General features: G+C 46.0%; 7 protein-coding genes across 8 annotated transcripts; 4 read left to right on the top strand and 3 right to left on the bottom strand.

The window, feature by feature from the left end:
- The first annotated feature begins 810 nt into the window (after positions 1-810).
- On the top strand, positions 811-3,348 carry LOC117899783 (arrestin domain-containing protein 1). Its single transcript, XM_034810056.1, has 4 exons — positions 811-1,043; positions 1,795-2,165; positions 2,233-2,764; positions 2,825-3,348. The coding sequence occupies exons 1-4, from the start codon at positions 929-931 to the stop codon at positions 3,238-3,240; spliced, it is 1,434 nt and encodes a 477-aa protein (XP_034665947.1). The 5' UTR covers positions 811-928; the 3' UTR covers positions 3,241-3,348.
- A 677-nt stretch (positions 3,349-4,025) lies between these two features.
- On the top strand, positions 4,026-6,399 carry LOC117899784 (mitochondrial thiamine pyrophosphate carrier). Of its 2 annotated transcripts, XM_034810058.1 has the most exons (3): positions 4,032-4,124; positions 4,192-4,357; positions 4,873-6,399. In XM_034810058.1, the coding sequence occupies exon 3, from the start codon at positions 5,008-5,010 to the stop codon at positions 6,001-6,003; it is 996 nt and encodes a 331-aa protein (XP_034665949.1). In that variant the 5' UTR covers positions 4,032-4,124; positions 4,192-4,357; positions 4,873-5,007; the 3' UTR covers positions 6,004-6,399. The 2 variants fall into 2 exon arrangements, with proteins under 2 accessions (XP_034665948.1, XP_034665949.1); XM_034810057.1 differs by having other exon boundaries at positions 4,026-4,357.
- A 341-nt stretch (positions 6,400-6,740) lies between these two features.
- On the top strand, positions 6,741-7,692 carry LOC117899785. Its single transcript, XM_034810059.1, is given in 2 exon segments — positions 6,741-6,924; positions 6,927-7,692. Coding segments are annotated over 2 exon segments (885 nt in total). The 5' UTR covers positions 6,741-6,785; the 3' UTR covers positions 7,673-7,692.
- A 12-nt stretch (positions 7,693-7,704) lies between these two features.
- Positions 7,705-9,202, bottom strand: LOC117899781 (sorbitol dehydrogenase). The gene is made up of 6 exons (XM_034810054.1): positions 9,056-9,202; positions 8,959-8,992; positions 8,424-8,893; positions 8,146-8,364; positions 7,970-8,091; positions 7,705-7,907 (listed from the first exon to the last, which is right to left on the bottom strand). Exons 1-6 carry the CDS (start codon positions 9,107-9,109, stop codon positions 7,724-7,726), a joined length of 1,083 nt encoding a protein of 360 aa, XP_034665945.1. The 5' UTR covers positions 9,110-9,202; the 3' UTR covers positions 7,705-7,723.
- A 1,635-nt stretch (positions 9,203-10,837) lies between these two features.
- On the bottom strand, positions 10,838-13,308 carry LOC117899780. The gene is made up of 2 exons (XM_034810052.1): positions 12,729-13,308; positions 10,838-12,670 (listed from the first exon to the last, which is right to left on the bottom strand). Exons 1-2 carry the CDS (start codon positions 12,873-12,875, stop codon positions 11,531-11,533), a joined length of 1,287 nt encoding a protein of 428 aa, XP_034665943.1. The 5' UTR covers positions 12,876-13,308; the 3' UTR covers positions 10,838-11,530.
- Positions 13,309-13,599: 291 nt separating this feature from the next.
- On the top strand, positions 13,600-15,137 carry LOC117899782 (alcohol dehydrogenase class-3). The gene is made up of 4 exons (XM_034810055.1): positions 13,600-13,741; positions 13,814-13,903; positions 13,969-14,430; positions 14,482-15,137. Exons 1-4 carry the CDS (start codon positions 13,721-13,723, stop codon positions 15,046-15,048), a joined length of 1,140 nt encoding a protein of 379 aa, XP_034665946.1. The 5' UTR covers positions 13,600-13,720; the 3' UTR covers positions 15,049-15,137.
- A 1,029-nt stretch (positions 15,138-16,166) lies between these two features.
- Positions 16,167-17,804, bottom strand: LOC117899787 (tetraspanin-33). The gene is made up of 3 exons (XM_034810062.1): positions 17,113-17,804; positions 16,884-17,054; positions 16,167-16,818 (listed from the first exon to the last, which is right to left on the bottom strand). Exons 1-3 carry the CDS (start codon positions 17,489-17,491, stop codon positions 16,496-16,498), a joined length of 873 nt encoding a protein of 290 aa, XP_034665953.1. The 5' UTR covers positions 17,492-17,804; the 3' UTR covers positions 16,167-16,495.
- Between the last annotated feature and the right edge of the window lie 344 nt (positions 17,805-18,148).

The following is an 18,148-nucleotide window of genomic DNA, read 5'->3' as shown; positions in this document are numbered from 1 at the left end:
ATTCCCTTAACAAACCAAGGAAGCTTTCATGGTGCGCAATTTGTACCAAAAACTAAGGTGTCGACAACAGGTAAATACGTCACAAAAAATTCCAGTGGCGCTAGGTAAATTACACTGCGATTTTTATCATCCTGGAAATGCTCCAGGGAAATTCTCTCCTGTGTCTAAACCTTCAGGGAAATTCTCTCCTGCCAGACGCTCTCGCATGCACTATTAGGATCCTTTCAATAGGTGCGAAAAAGGTGGAGCCTAAAAAAGCTCGTCCTTTTTTACCTTCTTGCCATACCTTGCGGTCACAGAAATATACCGCAAATAATATACGTTCACACCAACATATACAAGCACTTTTCCTCGACTTTGATATTCTATTTAATATTACGAGCTAGTCATGATTCTCAGCGCTTGAACTATAATTTAAACCGATTTTCAAATTATAAAGGTCAACCAACAAAAAGAGCAAAAAAATATTATGTTTGTGGGCATGTTTGTACTGTTTTGTAGCTGTTGTCTCGAGAGAGCGGTTTCGGTAGAAAAACAGCTTTTGATGGTTTGGCGCAAACATGCTGACATTTGAATTTCATTCAAAAAATTTGACAAACTAAATCGTGATATTTCTATTTAGTTGTGTTAAAAAGTAGCTCTGCCAGTTAAATATACATCAACATTTATTTTTGTGCTTCCCCAACCTATTTGCTGCGCAGTCTATCGTGTTATCTCGCTTTTGCACGCACATCAAATCGAACTCGCGGCCCAGTGTCCCCCCCAGCTTTTGCTTTCAGTAACAAAATTCTGCTGCTCGCGTTCGGTACGTCCGTGTGGTGTGTGTTCGTGTGCTTCCCTTCGCTTTTATCAAACATTCCTTTGTCATTTGCATATATCCTGGGCACTGCCTGATACCGTCGCCAAGGTCAAGGCGTTGCCTGTTAAAATGAGCAGCAAAGTGACCTTTGCCTTTGATAATAACCCCTTGGGCGTCTATCATGCTGGCCAAGTTATATCCGGAACTGCGGAGCTCACAACGGACCGTCCAAAAACCATTCGCTGTAAGTTCTGCACCACCCTAGAGCCCGCTGTCTGTTGGTTGTAGGAAGTCTTTGTCCATGACGTCATGGTTTTATGCTGCTGCTTCTCCCTCTTCAATCTCCAGCCCATCCAATTTCGTTGCGTATGGGAACTGTGCTGTGGGCTTCATTAATAGTCCGCGTCGTCATTAATATTGTTGCTGATGTTGCTGGCTCTATTGTTGTTGCTGGGGCTCTATTGTTGGATCATTTGTTATTAGCTGCCGGCAGATTTTGTTTGTTAATGTGTGTAGCCCAAGCGGCTGTCTAGCTGCCCGGCTGACTGAGCTGCGGATATCTGATAGCGCTGGCAAAACTAGTTTGAAATTACGAGCTGCTGTTTATATTATAAGGAATTTTGATTCGGTTTACTGGACACAGACCACAGACGCTGCTTGGAGTGCTCTTGCAGCCAGGTGAGGCTTAGAATGAATGAAAAGTAATTGTAGGCTGACAAGCCTAAGAAAATGGAGTGAGGTGAGCATATTTTGCGGAATTCCAAGAGGCTTTCTAAGGCAGGAATTAGCTAAGAAAATTGCACTGAGATCAATCATGATCCAAGCTATTATTAATGCACAAGAGCGAGGCCAAGGCATGTCAGCAGCAATTAAATTAAATGCATAATTGAAGAACAAATGCATTTGCCGTGGAACACACACATTTCCCGACATTTCCGCGATCTTCAGCTTAATGTTTCCCCCTATAGTACATCCAAAACTTAATTCAATTATAGCAATATTTATAACAATAAATGGCTATGGGGAGACGCGCTGGCAGGAGAGTGTGGAGAAGCCCGGCGCTGATGACGGCAAGCCAACAAAATCAATCGAGACGCACACCAGCACCGAGATCTACTATAGCAGCGATAAGTATGTGTACGGGCAGAGTGGCGGCTCGCAGCTGGAGCTGCCCAAGGGCAAGTTCGTGTTTCCCTTTCAGGCCACAATACCGCCCAATGCGCCAACCTCCTTCAATGGCAGCCACGGACAGATCAAGCATGAGGTGACCCTCACCATTGATCGTTCCGTGCGGTATAATAATATTTTTAAGCAGTGTTTCACGGTCATACTGCCGCATGATTTGAACACCAAGCGTGAGAATGCGGTGGGTACAAAAGAACACAAAGAATCCCTTGGATATCCCTACTTAATGTCCCTCTTTTATCCCCCAGCAACCTTTGAAACGCATTGAGGAGAAATCCTTTTGGTGGGGCTCCATTTTCGGTGCACACAAACCCATGGTCATGGATGTGTGCACCTCGTACAGCGGCTATGTGCCCGGCCAGAAGATACACTTCCATTTGGTGCTCGACAATCAGTCGGATGTGCAGTGCCAGGACGTGAAGGTGCGCCTCTTCAAGAATGTCACATATCGCGCCAATTCCACGGCCCAGGAGCAACTGAAGACCACCGAAACACGCATTGCGGACAAACACTGTGGCGAGGTGGTGAAGCACAACAAGGCGCAGTTCCATGAGTTTCTGGTGGTGCCAGCCACCACACCCTCGACGCTGGGCGAGCGGGATCCCATACGTGTCAGCTATACGCTGCGTTTCATAGCCAAAACATTTCGCTTGCATGGCGGCGGGGATTTAATTGTGGATTTTCCACTCACCATTGGCACTGTGCCGCTGCTGGGCAGTGCCGAGGATAAGGGACCAGGGCAAACAGCGTCCACCAATGGCAGCGTCAATAGTTATCCAGGTGGGTGCCTACAGGGAGATCCTTAACGTTCTTGCTTACACTTCTCTCTCCCCTTGTTAGGTGCTCCGATCTTCCAGGAGGATGTGAGCGACGAGCAGTTCGAGTCCAACACGTTTAAGCCACGTTATCCGTTCTACACGTTCGGCCAACCGGGCGCCAATGGAGCTGCCAATGGAGTTCCGGCAGCCACGCAGCCCAGTCTGTATCCAAAGGCTGAGGACACGCCGCCCCATCCCAAGTCCACACCAGCACCTGGACCACATAAGATACCGCCCTATCCAACCAATCCACCAGCTTCCGTGCCCGCGGCTGCTCCTGTGACGAATCTACCGCCCTATCCGACCAACTCCCCGGCGCCCGCTGCTGCTCCTGTGGGCAATTTTGAAGTTCTCGGCTTTAGCATACCGCCCGACTATCAGCCCACGCCCAGTGCACCAGGTGCTGCTGCGCCCTCCGCTGGCATTGGCTGGAAGTAGCAGCAGCAGCTTTATTTTTACACATTTTGTATTATACTTTTTAAGCCATTTTTCAAATAAAACTCAAAGCGCGTGTACAGTGGCAGCGCTGTGACACTGCGCCTGTCTATCGATATATCGATGTTCCGCCACAGCGGAAATGTTTGATATCGCAGGCTTTAAAGCTGTTTCAACCAAATTTTGCAGTTTACAGATTCCGGGAATATGTATCGAGGTCGAAATAAAACATTTCTAGCATTAATTAAAGGAAATATGGTACACGAATGACCCACTACCGGTTACAAAGCAACAAGTGGTCAAATAACGTAACATTCCATTCCCACTTACGTTACTTTCCATTGCTTATATTTTTCGTGGACCTTTTATGTGTATACCTTATTTTATACAATATAAATTATGAAGAACTCTAAAAAGTTAGCTAATCCTGTAGAAAATATATGTATCTATCGAATAAAATTATATGTTAAGTGCTGAGAGTCCCAACTAGCTAGTAATATTAAAGCGAATATCAAAATGGATAAATATGATTTCCGAGCATGGGCAGAGAATGCTTAACCCATTGCCGACCATTTACTCACGATGATAATAAAGCTTGTAAGATTTGTAACACATTTCAGGTGTTAGATATCGTGGGAAAACTATTTGTTAATCAAAGAGGAAGTATGGATCTACAATATGAAGTTACAAATTTTATTATCTTGTTCACCTATTTAAATAGATGGGGGTTGTTTGGTGTTAAGTTCGCTTTTTCCGCTGGACAGTTGGCAGCGCCGAATCAGCTGTTGCCGTGCACTTGACGACGTAACTAGAGGCCAAACTTTTTGTTGTTTTCAAAAATACAAGCGGCAACGAAACCCGTTTATAGAGTGAGAAGCGGGCTAAATGTGAGCAACGGAGTGCGACATAACTGCATCTACAGCTCATACGAAACTATTACACGCTCTCTCGCAGCTCAACCGAATGCCTGGCGAAAAGAAAGTTTTGACGCAATCGACGGGCCTTTGCTTGTAATGAAGAAGCGTCGCCGCCGCCGCCGCCGAAACATTTACTGCTGCAATCTCCCCGTGCACGGACGCTGTGGACGGTTGTCGCGCCACATTTTTGAAGATACTTAACGGTAAGCCGAAGCCCAGTGCCCAAAGTGTTCCCTCAAAGTGCTGCAGTCATTATGCATTCCCAGAGAGCCTTGCCTTTGTCTCTTTATCTGGGCAGCAGCATCAAGCAGCCAGCTAGGCAACAGACGAACAACACAACAAACAAACAGACGAACGACGACGAAAAAGTGAAATCGCTGATAAACCCAGATACCCCCTGGCTGGCTGGTCACTCACTCAAAATCAATGAATGAATGTGAATAGGGAAGCGCTCGAGTCAGAGTTGGAATCTATTTTAGTCGCAAACATGGGGACAAAGTGTCGCGCAGGCGAGCATAACATAAGCGCAGTAATAGTCAGCCGTACAGCTCCACTGGGCATGACTCGAGTAAGTCTCTTCCCATCTTGTCTCGACAATTTTGCAATCTTGATGATGAGTGTGTAAACAGCACCCCAGGCCGCACCCATGAACAGTTTTGAATAGCCAAAAACTATCAACTAATAATGTTGTTGTTGGTTGCTTTTTGTGATTTTACAGAAATGCCATTGAGGAGTCAGACGTCGCAGCAATAAAAGTGAAATCCGCACGAGCAAACACGCACACACACAGCTGCCAGAAAACAAGTGGAATTCGGTAGACCAACAGGCAGTCAGTCAGCAGCAGCGTGACGACATGGCGGTAACAACGGGCACTAGTAGCGGTGCGACCCCAACCAGCCCCTCTGCGAGTCCGCGACGCAAGCATAGTACGCGCGAGCAACTGCATCAGATTGTGGCTGGTGGCCTGTCGGCGGCCATAACACGTTCCACCTGCCAGCCGCTGGATGTGCTCAAGATACGCTTTCAGCTGCAGGTGGAGCCGCTGGGCAAGGCCCAGGCCACGGGCGCACGACAGGCATCCAAATACATTTCCATCACACAGGCGGTGAGGACGATATACCGGGAGGAGGGTGTGCTGGCCTTCTGGAAGGGCCACAATCCCGCCCAGGTGCTGAGCATTATGTACGGCATCTGTCAGTTCTGGACATACGAACAGCTGAGCCTGCAGGCCAAGCAGACCAACTACCTCAAGGATCACCAGCACTTGTCGAATTTCCTGTGCGGTGCCGCAGCGGGCGGTGCTGCGGTTATCATCTCCACGCCGCTGGATGTGATACGAACGCGCCTGATTGCCCAGGACACCAGCAAGGGCTATAGGAATGCAACGCGCGCCGTTTCCGCCATTGTGCAGCAGGAGGGACCCCGCGGCATGTACCGCGGACTCTCGTCCGCCCTGCTACAGATTGCACCGCTGATGGGCACCAACTTCATGGCCTATCGCCTGTTCAGCGACTGGGCGTGCGCCTTCTTCGAGGTGGGGGATCGCAGCAAGCTGCCCACCTGGACACTGCTAGCGCTGGGCGCCTCCTCAGGCATGCTGTCCAAGACGATTGTGTATCCCTTCGATTTGATCAAGAAACGCCTGCAGATACAGGGCTTTGAGTCGAATCGGCAGACGTTTGGCCAGACGCTGCAGTGCCACGGCGTTTGGGATTGCCTGCGGCTGACCGTGCAGCAGGAGGGCGTTCGCGGACTGTACAAGGGCGTGGCCCCCACGCTGCTGAAGTCAAGCCTGACGACGGCCTTGTATTTTAGCATTTACGACAAGCTCAAGCAGGTGCGATTCTAAGTGCTAATGGCAGCCAACTGGGGTTAATGGTTCTACCCATTCTGGGCACATAAAGTGTATTTTTTCTATTTTTATATATACATTTACCCATACCGTGTAAATAATATTAAGCATAGAGTTTAGCTGTTGATTAGTTTTCGATTCTGTGTGCGGGTTTTATCCTTTTATTCTAATCATAGACATCAATTAGACATAAGCAAAAAGGGGCAGACACAAAAATACACAAAGCAGCGCACCACCAGTTATAGACAAAAATATTATTTATAGTTTTTAGTTGACTCAACAAAGTTTCCAAGTTTTTTATGCGCATTGTTATTTGATTATCTTTTATCACATTTTAATATTCAGGGACACCAATAATAAATTAAAACGCATCACGCAATTTTTATCAATTAACTTTTGGAAAGATAAAGCCACTCGTGAACGGTCGATATTTATTTTGAATTTCAAATTACGATTTATCGATAGCCCGCGATATACATAGTGATGGACTGAAATAACAGCTGGAAAGCTTGAGCAGAAGCTTTTTCTGTTGTGAAATTCAAGCAACAGCATTCTATTTCTAGTGTTCGTTCGGCAAACAACTCTTTTTTGAGTTCAAAATTTTCAGTAACTTTTTTATAATATTCAACACAAAACTGAAGTACCTGGTCAATGCGGACTCATCTCTGCGACGAACCAATTTCGCAGTAGCGATTGAATATAAAAAAAAAAAAAAGAAATTCAAGCAATATAAACGATCTGTGTTTCTTGTACCATTATCAGATGAAAGGTAACAACAAATGGCTGTACCACCTGCACTTGTCGAGACCTGCGCCACCGACAACAATTCCGATTCGTGGCTGATATGGCTGCCGGAAGGGAACTACAAAGGGGAAACACTCAACTCGAATCCGCCACGTATTATCGCATTTCATTTCTTTAAAACCACCACAGAGATGGTCTCGACAAGTGGATCAAGTTAATGGGAAAACTAGCCCAGGAGTTTGCCGGTCGCATCTTGTTCGGCATGCGGGACATCAGCAGCATCGGCAATTTGAATGACAATCTGAATCCGAATGACTTTGGCAGCTATCGTCCGGGTGTGCCGCCTCTTATCTATGGTGAGGATAAGCAGCATCACGTCTATCAGATGAACACGTTGGTAAACTACAGGCATTTGAAGACATTTTGTCAGAAGCTGCTGCAGAATCAGCTGTTCCAGGCAGTTGTTCTGGCGCCCACAATCAATTTGGATTCACCTCCTCAGAATTACTTTGATTTGGAAGATGGCATGGATGGAGATTGCTTCGTAATGGTGTACGATCCTGCCTGCTACCAGTGGCCCACTCAGTTGAAAATGCTGCGCAAATTGTCACGGCTGCTGGCCAACGAAAATGTCCGTGTGGTGATCATCAATAAGGCACACAACCATTTGGGCGTTGTATTCAATAAGATCTCGAAGATGGTAACCTGTCATGGGGCCACAATATTCAGCACTCCACGTCGGAATGGCTGGAACTTTAAGGTGGACCCGATGGGTGGTGGACTGCATAGTACACGTGAATATCTGCGCTACATTGCCCAGGGCAGGCACCCAGAATTGATTGACTACGATGCCAATGGCGAACCCACGGCGGCCGAGAAGGCATTGCCCTACATTGAATGCCTTTTTGCTGAAAGAAATTAAAGTATTTGCACGGATTACCAAAGTCTACGTATATTTTAGAATTTAATAGGTTCAAAATTTAACTGAATTGTTGGCATCTCTGGGCTGGACGTGTATCATGACTTTGATGGCCCCACCATGGCCGTAGCGAGAGGTCTCAAAGGCCTTTGCCGTCTCCGTGATGTCAAAGTGATGCGTTACCAGACGCTTAACATTGACTTTACCCGATGCCACCAGAGCCAGAGCAGCCGGATAGCTGTAAGGGCATAACAAAACCTAATTTATAATGCTCGTACGATGTCTGGATAACACACTCACTCGTTGCAGTAGCGAAAGACTCCACGTATGTCAACCTCACGTGCCAGGGCATTGATCAAAGGTAGCTTTATCTCTGGTGCTCCCATGCCCACAATAACAACAACACCGCCGGAACGTGTAGCCTGGAAAAAGATAGTCAGTTCCGTTCACAACAAACACTTTCATTGACAGCTTACGAAGATTGCCAGACGGGCACTGCTCTCAGCGCCACAGCAGTCGACGGCCTTGTCAGGTGCCTCGCTCATGGTACAATGGACTCTTTTGACCGTCTCCTCGGCACTCTGTTCCCTGTCCAGCAGCAGGGTGTGTGTGGCGCCCAGCTCCTTGGCCACATCCAGACGCTGCTGCACTAAATCCGTGATCAAAATCTCGGAAGCTCCCATGGCTTGAGCAGCCTACGTGAGGGAGAAATGTTCAATAGGAAATCCCCAAATGCAATTATTGGTTTCCTTACCAGAAGCGTAACCAGACCGATGGGTCCAGCGCCCAGGATGAGCACCTTCGAGCCCAGGCCAACCTCGGCACGGCGACAGGCGTGAACACCGACTGAGAGGGGCTCCAAGAGTGCGCCCTCCTCCATGCTGACATGATCCGGCAGCTTGTAGCAAAAGTCCGCCGCATGTTTGTAGAAGCGCGTTAGGTTGCCATCGTATGGGGGCGTGGCACAGAACACCATATCGGCGCAGAGATTGTACTTGCCCTGCTTGCAGTGATCGCAGTGTCGGCAGGGTACACCCGGCTCAATGGCCACGCGATCGCCCACAGCCAAATTCCTTACGCACTTGCCCACCTTGGCCACCACACCGGCAGCCTCGTGTCCAATGACCATGGGCTTGGTCACCACAAAGTCGCCAATGCGTCCAGCAGTGAGATAGTGGACATCCGAGCCGCAAATGCCAACACTGTCCATGGCCAGTAGCACCTCTGGGGGTAACATAGAAAAGGATTTGCAAATGAATTGGCCATTTTCAAGCTAAATATTTGCTTACCATCGCTGGCTATTTCTGGAATGGGGCGTTGTTCCTGTAGGATGGGGAACAAAGTCAATAACCCACGAGCTTACAGTTCCGCTGAAATTCCTCTTACCAAACGCAAATCCTCAATGCCATGAAGAACAGCAGTCAAGTTATCCGTTGCCATGTTTTCCTTGTTGCCTTTTTCCGTACGACCGCACTTTGTGGACACCGATGTGGAATTGAGAATCGAATACGTTTTTCCCAGACATTTTACGTGCTGCTCCCCTGCCGACGGCGTTGTGCTCAGAGCGGCAATTAGCTTGGTGGCTCTACACCTATGGGCATGCGAATAGCAGCTGTTGTCAAATAATTTTCTGAAAATCATCTGTATGATAATTAGTGTTTAAAAGCGCCAGTGGGAAGGGAATACAGACTGTGCCTTAAATGTTCAATTTTGAAAGTCTAAAATATACGTATTCGAATTTCGACAACTCTCTGAAAAGTTGCATTGAATCATTTTAAAGTATTTTAAAGCTCCTCTAAGCTCTCTTTGGCTGTACGTGACTGTATTTGCACACATGCACGCACATATTTGAAGAAGCGTGTGTTGGTTTAGCCAGACTACAGGTAAAATCCCCTATGAGATCTTTTTATAACAACTAGACCACACAGGTGTGTGTTTTTATGCCTAGTAAAGAATATATTTTCATGTAGTTCTGTACCACAAGTTGCGTAGATTTATCTTCGAGCCACAGTCGAGCCCTCTTTCCGCGTGTTTTATCGGCATCCAACTGTAGTTGCTTCTCTTTACTCTCTATTCTCTCTCCCATGCATTTACTTGACGAAACCTGAGAGACAGCTGTCTTTTATTTACCGTATATTGCATATCATTCTATGCGTGAGCGGGGGTGGCGGTGTGATGCCGGCTAACCAAGTGACATTCGCTCATTCTCAGGTTCACAGTTTTTGCTACCCTTGAGAAGAGTTTGCTAATTTCGACAAGATGTTTAAACAGAGTTTGTTTAAAATGGTCGAAAGGAGACAAATTCAAGCCTATGATGTATATAATGACTTGTCTAATGCACTACTTTACAGCATGGCAAAAACAAACAAAATCAACAAATATCTGCATTAAAAACGTGGCATATGCAAGGGTATCAAAACTCCGGCTTGCGTCTTTCCTCTCTTTTGAAGTGTGTCGTCTCTCTTCTGGTATCGTTTGATTAGTTCGTTTTTTGCTGTTAATTTAATTGAATTTACATCTTATATAATATATCGACAATTATGCAAATATATTGCACTACGCGACTGCAATAAGAACTTCTGGGGTTGTTGGGTTTGGCTTGCTAAATAGTTTTTATTGGCATTATTTCTCCAGTAGGGCAGGGGGGGCTAATAAGTGTTTGATATTCGGGGTCTGGTTTTTACTTAACATATAGAATTTCTATTTTAAAAACGTTTACTTATATGTATATTTATGCGTGTATAAGTGTGGCGTTTATATTCATTTGTATTTTTTGTTTCTTGCCTTTCTTGTTTTTGTATGTAGAAATAAAAAATGTTTTCTTAAAACTAAGAAAAAGTTTCCATCACCTCAACTGCGCAGTTAATTTCTTGCTGTTATTTGTAGGTTTTAGTTTTTTAAATTTAAATGCATAATTCTGTAAATGCAATTTGAGAGTTTATAAATATTTTCATTTGTTTTACGATTTGGCTTTGACTAGGAAAGTAAAGAAATGCTGTATTTTTTTGTTGCATGGCTAGTGCCACAACAGTTAACCTTTTTCGATCGGTTATAACCTTGCAAATTTTGCGAAATAGATATGGATGGATGGAATCCTTGTATGTTCTACCAAAGGATAAACTTTCTTTAACATTATTAAGATAAAATATCGACTCTGTAATTATAGTTTTTGTTTGTACTAAAAATAGTAACTTAATTCGAAAAGCGTTGCTTTGTAATTGTGGGGGTTGGAAAATTAGTTTACAGTTCGTTAAGCACGAGATAATAGTAGTTTTTGTTATTGTTAGTAAATTTTGTAAATCAATTAACAACTGTTCAGAATGACACTAACCTTTTTTTGAGCAATTCATTCATAAAACAATTACACACATATATTCTACGGTACATTATGGTTATATTATGGATCTGTTGGATTTGCAAGGTTATATTTTCCACCGATTAAAACTTGAGGGTTTGTTGTTTCTGTGCGAGTGTTAAACGTTTCTCTTTCTAGTTAACTTAAATGCTAGTCTCTATAGGGCTTGGATTATGTTTTGTGTTAGCTTTGATATCTATGGGGGTATATGTGGTGTATATATACCTATATATTCCTGTTCTCTAAAGCAGCAATTGCATACATATATGTAGTTGTAAGTAAAAGGAACAAATTTGGCCAAAGGAAACTTAAGTTTGTGTCGTACGAGTAGACTTCAGAGATATGTATGTACATACATACATACATAGTTCGTTTACTGCAAAAAGTAATTACGTTTTTTTTTTATATCACACTCATGGTCGAAAAATTGGAAATCGCCGGTTGCGTAGTCCAGTAAATCCTAATTAAATCGATTTCTGGCACACATTTTTCGACGATTTCCCCCTCTACATGGATAACTCCTGGCGTGGCTTGTTTATATGCAGACGCTGTGGATCCTGCGGCGCCACACAAATGTCGGTCAGTATGACCACCTCGTAAGGGCTACAGTCGGGCATGTGCAGGAAGCCGCACAGCCACCCATAGAAGCCCTTCTCAATGTCCGTGATGTCGTTGACCCAGCTGCTGTACTGCAGACTCAATTGCCGGAAGCCCGAGTAGAGGCCCAGCCCAAAGGTGCAGAGGACAATGGCCAGCGGATAGGCCAGAAAGAGCAGCGGTGTGACGAAGATCTTGTGCAGATACGACTTCTCCTCACAGTAGTAGTTGAACATGTTGTACCAGGTGAGGGTGCCAATGTAGAAGGAGTACACCGCCGAGATGATCGTCACAAACGGCAGGCACAGCAGCGAGATCAGAAAGATGTGCAGGCCGATGGCACAGCTGCAGGTGCAGCAGAGGCTGCGACCCTTCTGTGACTCATTGGCCATGGCATGGGCATTCAGTTGCTCCAGCTCCTCGCGACTTATGTTGATCTGCAGATCGATGGACTGGCCCTTCTTCCGGCCTCGCTTGATGGTGCCTGTCATGGTCAGATAGTTGCCGCCCTCGCCTGCCGCCTTGCGCGCCTGATACCGCTCTAGGCTATGGTCATAGGTGTTCAGCACACTGGTCTCCCCCGACTCCAGATCCTCATAGTTGGCTATATCCGGCGATGAGCGTTGATTCCGTGCCGTCACGGGCAGATCTGCGGTGCGTATGTTGACCCTCTTCTTGGACGATGACCGATTGCTGAGGCAGTCGTGGCTCTTGCTTATCTTGGCGTCCAGGCTGCTCTCCGAATAGCAGCAGCTGCTGGGCGTCACCGTGCTGCTCTCATGGCCACGTTGCGTCGACGTGGACTTGGTGCACTGCGAGATCGACTCGAAGTTCTGCAGCTCATTGATGTTGGTGGTGGAGCGGGCCGACTTATTGCTGTGCTGTGTGGAGCTGGCCGAATGGGTGCTCGCAATCGTATCCTGCGCATTCGGCACACCCAACTCCCCCGGCAGCTGTGGCAGCGGCTGCTTATTTTTGATAATCAATTTCGACTTGAGCAGCTCCTCCTCAAGCGTTGGATTTGAGGGCGATAGCTTGGGTCGATTTTGCTAGAGTTCAAAGAGAGATATAGATGAATCGAATAAATTAAATTCCGCTAAAACTTACCTGCACACTGACTATGTGGTCCACATAGTTTTGCTTTTTGGCCTCCGTTTTGGTTTGTTGACGCTTACGCGGTGGTATGAAAACAGGGCGTTCCTTTGTCCCTGTGCCCATATCGACGGGCAGGCCGCTCGAACCTTTGCCCACCATTTTGTTTGCCTTTCCTTAGATTCAGTCCTTTGGTGTGACACAAAAACTCACATATTTTTCTTGCACAATTTCCCGAACATACTGGCTGCTCCTTTTTTTTAACCGTTTCTATTACTGCGCCCGTTACCCAACGCCCAACACACAGGCACGCACACACCCGCAAAATGCACTTCCGGCCGTTGTCCTGCGTTCGTTGTCTGTGCTTTTATCGATTTTTCCTGGTCATCGCGGCACGTCCTTGTGCTGATTTTGCGTTCATTGGCGTTTGGGGGCGGTGCTGCTTCTGCTGTTGTGGCCTCTGCTGCCTGCTGCCTGCTGCTTTCTCTGTTGCCGACGTGTGCATTTTTGGGCTGGGCGGACAATGTTTACAAAAAACTGACGCCTGCGCCCAACGTGTTTTTGCAAACTGCAATTTCTGCAAACAACAACAGCTGTTCGGAGAGGATTTAATTGTTGCCATCTAGAGAGGATTTTACAGCTAGATATACATACAAATATACATACATATGTATGTAGTCCCGTGGCTTAATGGTGAGTTGGGGATACATACGTTTAAAAGAAGAGCAAAGTAGAAAGAAACCTAAGGAATTAAGAAAGAAAAAAGGAAGCGATTGATATTTTATTTCTCCATTTTTGTATGGCCACGAAAGGCAGCAAAAATTAAATTTCCGATTCAAAAACCAACGGGCTGTGTGACCAGATTACACTCTCAAGAGCTTTTTAAGCTTTTTTGGTATTTCTCTTGTTTGCTCGTGCAACAGTAAAGATCGCCGGTTCCATTATCGCCTCTCATTCGCCCGGCCCGCCTGGAACTTATCGCAAAAACTACAATTTCCACTACCAAGATGTCCGCAACAGAAGGCAAAGTACGTACTCAGAATGTTAATTGGTACATGGTAACGAAAACCAGAAGCTAAACGTGCCTAACACACCCACAGGTTATCAAATGCAAAGCTGCAGTGGCGTGGGAGGCCAAGAAGCCGCTGGTGATTGAGGACATTGAGGTGGCGCCACCTCAGGCGCATGAGGTAGGTCGCAAATGGAAAATTCCGCTCAACAATTGATTTATGTGCCACTTGAACTGGGCTGGCAGGTTCGCATCAAGATTACAGCCACTGGCGTTTGCCACACGGACTCTTTTTCGTTGAGCGGCTCTGATCCTGAGGGTCTCTTTCCCGTGGTCCTTGGCCATGAGGGCGCCGGCATCGTGGAGAGCGTTGGCGAGGGCGTAACCAACTTCAAGGCCGGCGATCATGTCATTGCCCTCTACATTCCCCAATGCAATGAGTGCAAATTCTGCAAGAGCGGCAAGACAAATCTCTGCCAGAAGATTCGCCTCACCCAGGGCGCTGGTGTCATGCCCAATGGATCCTCCCGCTTGTCGTGCAAGGGTCAGCAGCTGTTCCATTTCATGGGCACCTCAACTTTCGCCGAGTACGCGGTGGTGGCCGACATATCGGTGACCAAAATCAACGAGACGGCTCCATTGGAGAAGGTGTGCCTTCTGGGCTGTGGCATTTCCACGGGCTATGGTGCCGCCTTGAACACAGCCAAGGTGCGTATTGTTTGTGTTTGCTATGTGGCAGATTTCTAATCAATTCTTTAGGTGGAACCTGGCAGCACTTGCGCCGTCTGGGGTCTGGGTGCTGTTGGTCTGGCAGTGGGTCTGGGCTGCAAGAAGGCTGGCGCCGCCAAGGTCTACGGCATCGACATCAATCCCTCCAAATTCGAGCTGGCCAGGAAGTTCGGCTTCACCGACTTTGTCAATCCCAAGGATGTGGCCGACAAGGGAGCGATTCAAAACTATCTGATTGATCTGACGGACGGCGGCTTCGACTACACCTTCGAGTGCATTGGCAATGTGAATACCATGCGTGCCGCCCTGGAGGCCACGCACAAGGGCTGGGGCACTTCGGTTGTGATTGGTGTAGCCGGTGCTGGCCAGGAGATTGCCACCCGCCCCTTCCAGCTGGTTGTGGGACGTGTGTGGAAGGGTTCGGCTTTCGGCGGCTGGCGCTCCGTCTCGGATGTGCCCAAACTTGTGGAGGCGTACCTGAAGAAGGATCTGCTGGTGGATGAGTTCATTACCCACGAGCTGCCACTATCCCAGATCAACGAAGCATTCGATTTGATGCACAAAGGCGAAAGCATTCGCTCCATCATCAAGTACTAAGGATGAGCTTGTACCCCCCTCAGATGATTGTTTTTCACTCTTTTATCAACATGCAAATTGTATTAGAATAAACAGAAGATGTCTTTAAATGTTTATTTATGAATTAGCTTATCGCCAGGGGGTCGCCTTGAATGAATTGTGCCACTTCTCGAATGCTCTTCTAATCTGCGTGGACGCTATCAACCAGTGAACTTTGAATGGTTTTACGATTGTGGTTGGCATTTAAATATAGAATTTCACAACTTGCTTCAATTCTGATCAGGTTATCGCCATCCTTGACCTGCGTCTTAAGCTGCAACGCAGCAGCTTTCAAGCAACCCGTGATGTTGGTTAGTTAGTGGCAAACAAGTTATCTTTTATCGAGTAAACACTAATTAGACCCCGAAAACAAGAGTGGGCTGGAGCTTGATAAAAACTCGAATTTATGGGTATAACTGATTTATGGCGACTAATGGAAAATACATTTAGAATACAACAAATTTCGCACTAGTAAGAAAATTCATTTTGGTACTGAGTTGGTCCCCCGAATCAGTACTTTTCGACCAGAAGAAACACACTACAAAATATACACGCTTCAGTGACGCACAAGAGTCGGTAGCAGGAAGTCCCATAAATAATCTAAAATATTGTTTTGGGCATGAAGTTGTGATTGTAGTCTTCGCAGATGTATTATATAAGATGTAGAACCCAATAGGAAGGGTGAAGGTTAAGGGTAATTTAAAATGAAAGCTTTGCCTGCGACTGTAAGTCGCCGCTTAAAACTGCAGTACCATAATCCCCATATAAGATAAAACCAATTTACACGTATTTATGTCTGTATTTGATTATGTAGCACAACAAAGTTTACACACAAACACAGATCCAGATTATAGATACTTAAAATCTCTATTAATTCTCTAGTACAGTTGTTTTGTCTGCTGTTTTGGTATAGTTTGTTCTTCTTTACAAATATAATTTCTCATTTTAAATGCGTATTTTCTTATGTAAACTAATACTTATATACAAATGTCTTTTATTAGTAAATAATACAATATTGCGCATGTATATTTGAGTGGGTTAAAAAACACTAAATGTCTTTTTGTTTGTGACTACGCTGAGACACTAAAAAGATGCAGAGCTGCCTTAAAAATTGTCTTTTGCGACTACGGATTCGATTAGGGTTACATTTATATGGCTAAAACTAGATTTTGTTTTTGTATCTAGAGAGTATAAATATGATTGCAACTTGAACATTAAATGCAAAAAGGGTTTGAGAACATAAAATACATAAAGAGAGGCGTTTAGTGAAAGCAAAAACTACTTGAGCACTTTAAGGACCAGATTTGTTCATTCAGCTCAGTGGCGGCAGTCGTGCAGCTGCCGCCAGGGCCATCTCTCACATTTGTGTGTTGTAGTACAAGTCATCGTCGCACGGATATCCGTACAGGTACGGATGATGGTATGGCACTCACGACCAGCGCGACTTCTGCAGGTCTATCTGCCCCTCCAGAGTCTTGGCCAAATAAATGACAAACAGCTGCAGCAAGGCAACGCCCAGGGCAACGCCAGCAATGACATAGAGATTGCGTTCCACCCAGACTCGCACGATTTCAATGCAGCCGCTCGTCCAGATGCGCTTGCTGGCGGCTGCCACCGAGTGTTCCTGCACACCATAGCCGCACATAATGTTGACCAGGCCGGAACTGATGTCGGTGGCATTGATGCAGCAACTGTAGGGCACGCCGCACTTTTCCACAGACGGCGAGGAGCAGTTAAAGTATTCGTTCTTGCCTGAAACGGAAGAAGGATTGCACATTAGTTGGTGGAAACTGTGTTGCAGGTTGATTTATATTCACTCCAGTCCTGGTAGCCAGCATTGCTGAGGCCACAGCACTTGAACTCTTGCTGCGCAAAGTCAATGAAATTCTGCAGATCTGAGTCATCGCGGTACGAGTGTATGATCTTGTCGGCAAACTGTGACTCCAAGAACGAGTTCATGTACTGCGGAAACACAAAACAGATGATGGCTGCAATGGAAAGACAATTAATACAAATCGTCGACTGTTGACTGCTCTGTGTCATCACCTAAAGTCATTTCCATGATGAAAAACATGAGCAAACACATCGAGTAGAACTTCAGCAGGCAGGTGTTCTCCCGCAGAGCTCCCAGGCAGCCGGCAAAGCTGACCACAAATACCACACAGCCCGCAATGATCATGACCAAGGATATATTGAAGATCACATCGTAGACGGTGTCCAGGCGCAGCCAGCCATTGCCATCCTTCAGCTTGTCCATGAACGCGTACACGCCGATGGCCAGGAGCAAGCCACCGAATAGCCAGAAAAGGAAATTTAGCAGGAATATCATGTACTTCACGCAGGAGCTGACGTAGGTGAAGTGGTGGGGATAGGACATCCGTGGATGCATGTAGCTGCCGCCATGGTGGTACCTGTGGTTACTCATACTACACGCAATTGTCACAGTCGTATGGTTTATCACTGTTCGAAACTCTTCTGTTCTTAATCTCTCTGGGCTGCTCTTCCTCTTGCTCAAGTCCACCCCCTCAGCTTGTTGACGCCCTCTTTGCGTGTGGCCTTTTCGCGAGCTCAATGGAATTCCACCCGCATGGTGCACGCTCTGGCTGCTTTTAGTGAAGCTCAGCGCCCCACAATGGATTATTTTTCAAAATTTCACTGATGCTTTTTGTGATAAACAATTTCACAGACACAAAAAATAACAATTTTGACAGCGCTGCCACACAGTTTCAGCCATCTAGATTGTCAGCGAGAGGGAGCGAGAGAGAGAAGCAGTGTTGTCAAATCAGGTATTTTAGAGCTAGTTATTCGGGCACAGGTGGCAGCACTGCCACTGGCGGGAAAACACAGCTGTGTGGTGTTTCTCTCTCTTTTTTTGTCACTATATGAACTATAAAAATAGATTGGAGGTTCTTTGTAATCGAAATGGACTGGATACTTTTTTGATAACCTAAGATATTGTTTATAAGTCAAGAAACCACAACAGCATCTGTATGTATATTTTATGCTTCGGTATATTTTGCAGTATATTTTCGAGGCCCTGACGGTATATTTTATCGATAATTTCGCGGTCAAGTTGACTTCG

The sequence above is a fragment of the Drosophila subobscura genome, chromosome O, assembly GCF_008121235.1.
Source record: "Drosophila subobscura isolate 14011-0131.10 chromosome O, UCBerk_Dsub_1.0, whole genome shotgun sequence".
Classification (NCBI taxonomy): domain Eukaryota; kingdom Metazoa; phylum Arthropoda; class Insecta; order Diptera; family Drosophilidae; genus Drosophila; species Drosophila subobscura.
The sequence above is the reverse complement of the archived record's forward strand: the minus strand, read 5'-3'. Positions and strand labels throughout refer to the sequence as shown.

Coding starts and splice junctions, on each gene's coding strand:
- LOC117899783 (XM_034810056.1), top strand. CDS start 929: ATGAGCAGCAAAGTGACCTTTGCCTTTGATAATAACCCCTTGGGCGTC. Junction 2,166..2,232: donor ACACCAAGCGTGAGAATGCG/GTGGGTACAAAA, acceptor TTTATCCCCCAG/CAACCTTTGAAACGCATTGA. Junction 2,765..2,824: donor CAGCGTCAATAGTTATCCAG/GTGGGTGCCTAC, acceptor TCCCCTTGTTAG/GTGCTCCGATCTTCCAGGAG.
- LOC117899784 (XM_034810057.1), top strand. CDS start 5,008: ATGGCGGTAACAACGGGCACTAGTAGCGGTGCGACCCCAACCAGCCCC.
- LOC117899781 (XM_034810054.1), bottom strand. CDS start 9,109: ATGGCAACGGATAACTTGACTGCTGTTCTTCATGGCATTGAGGATTTG. Junction 8,993..9,055: donor GCATTGAGGATTTGCGTTTG/GTAAGAGGAATT, acceptor CCCATCCTACAG/GAACAACGCCCCATTCCAGA. Junction 8,894..8,958: donor TCCAGAAATAGCCAGCGATG/GTAAGCAAATAT, acceptor TGTTACCCCCAG/AGGTGCTACTGGCCATGGAC.
- LOC117899780 (XM_034810052.1), bottom strand. CDS start 12,875: ATGGTGGGCAAAGGTTCGAGCGGCCTGCCCGTCGATATGGGCACAGGG. Junction 12,671..12,728: donor ACCACATAGTCAGTGTGCAG/GTAAGTTTTAGC, acceptor TTTGAACTCTAG/CAAAATCGACCCAAGCTATC.
- LOC117899782 (XM_034810055.1), top strand. CDS start 13,721: ATGTCCGCAACAGAAGGCAAA. Junction 13,742..13,813: donor TGTCCGCAACAGAAGGCAAA/GTACGTACTCAG, acceptor ACACACCCACAG/GTTATCAAATGCAAAGCTGC. Junction 13,904..13,968: donor CGCCACCTCAGGCGCATGAG/GTAGGTCGCAAA, acceptor CTGGGCTGGCAG/GTTCGCATCAAGATTACAGC.
- LOC117899787 (XM_034810062.1), bottom strand. CDS start 17,491: ATGAGTAACCACAGGTACCACCATGGCGGCAGCTACATGCATCCACGG. Junction 17,055..17,112: donor CATCATGGAAATGACTTTAG/GTGATGACACAG, acceptor TTTCCATTGCAG/CCATCATCTGTTTTGTGTTT. Junction 16,819..16,883: donor TGCTGGCTACCAGGACTGGA/GTGAATATAAAT, acceptor CTTCCGTTTCAG/GCAAGAACGAATACTTTAAC.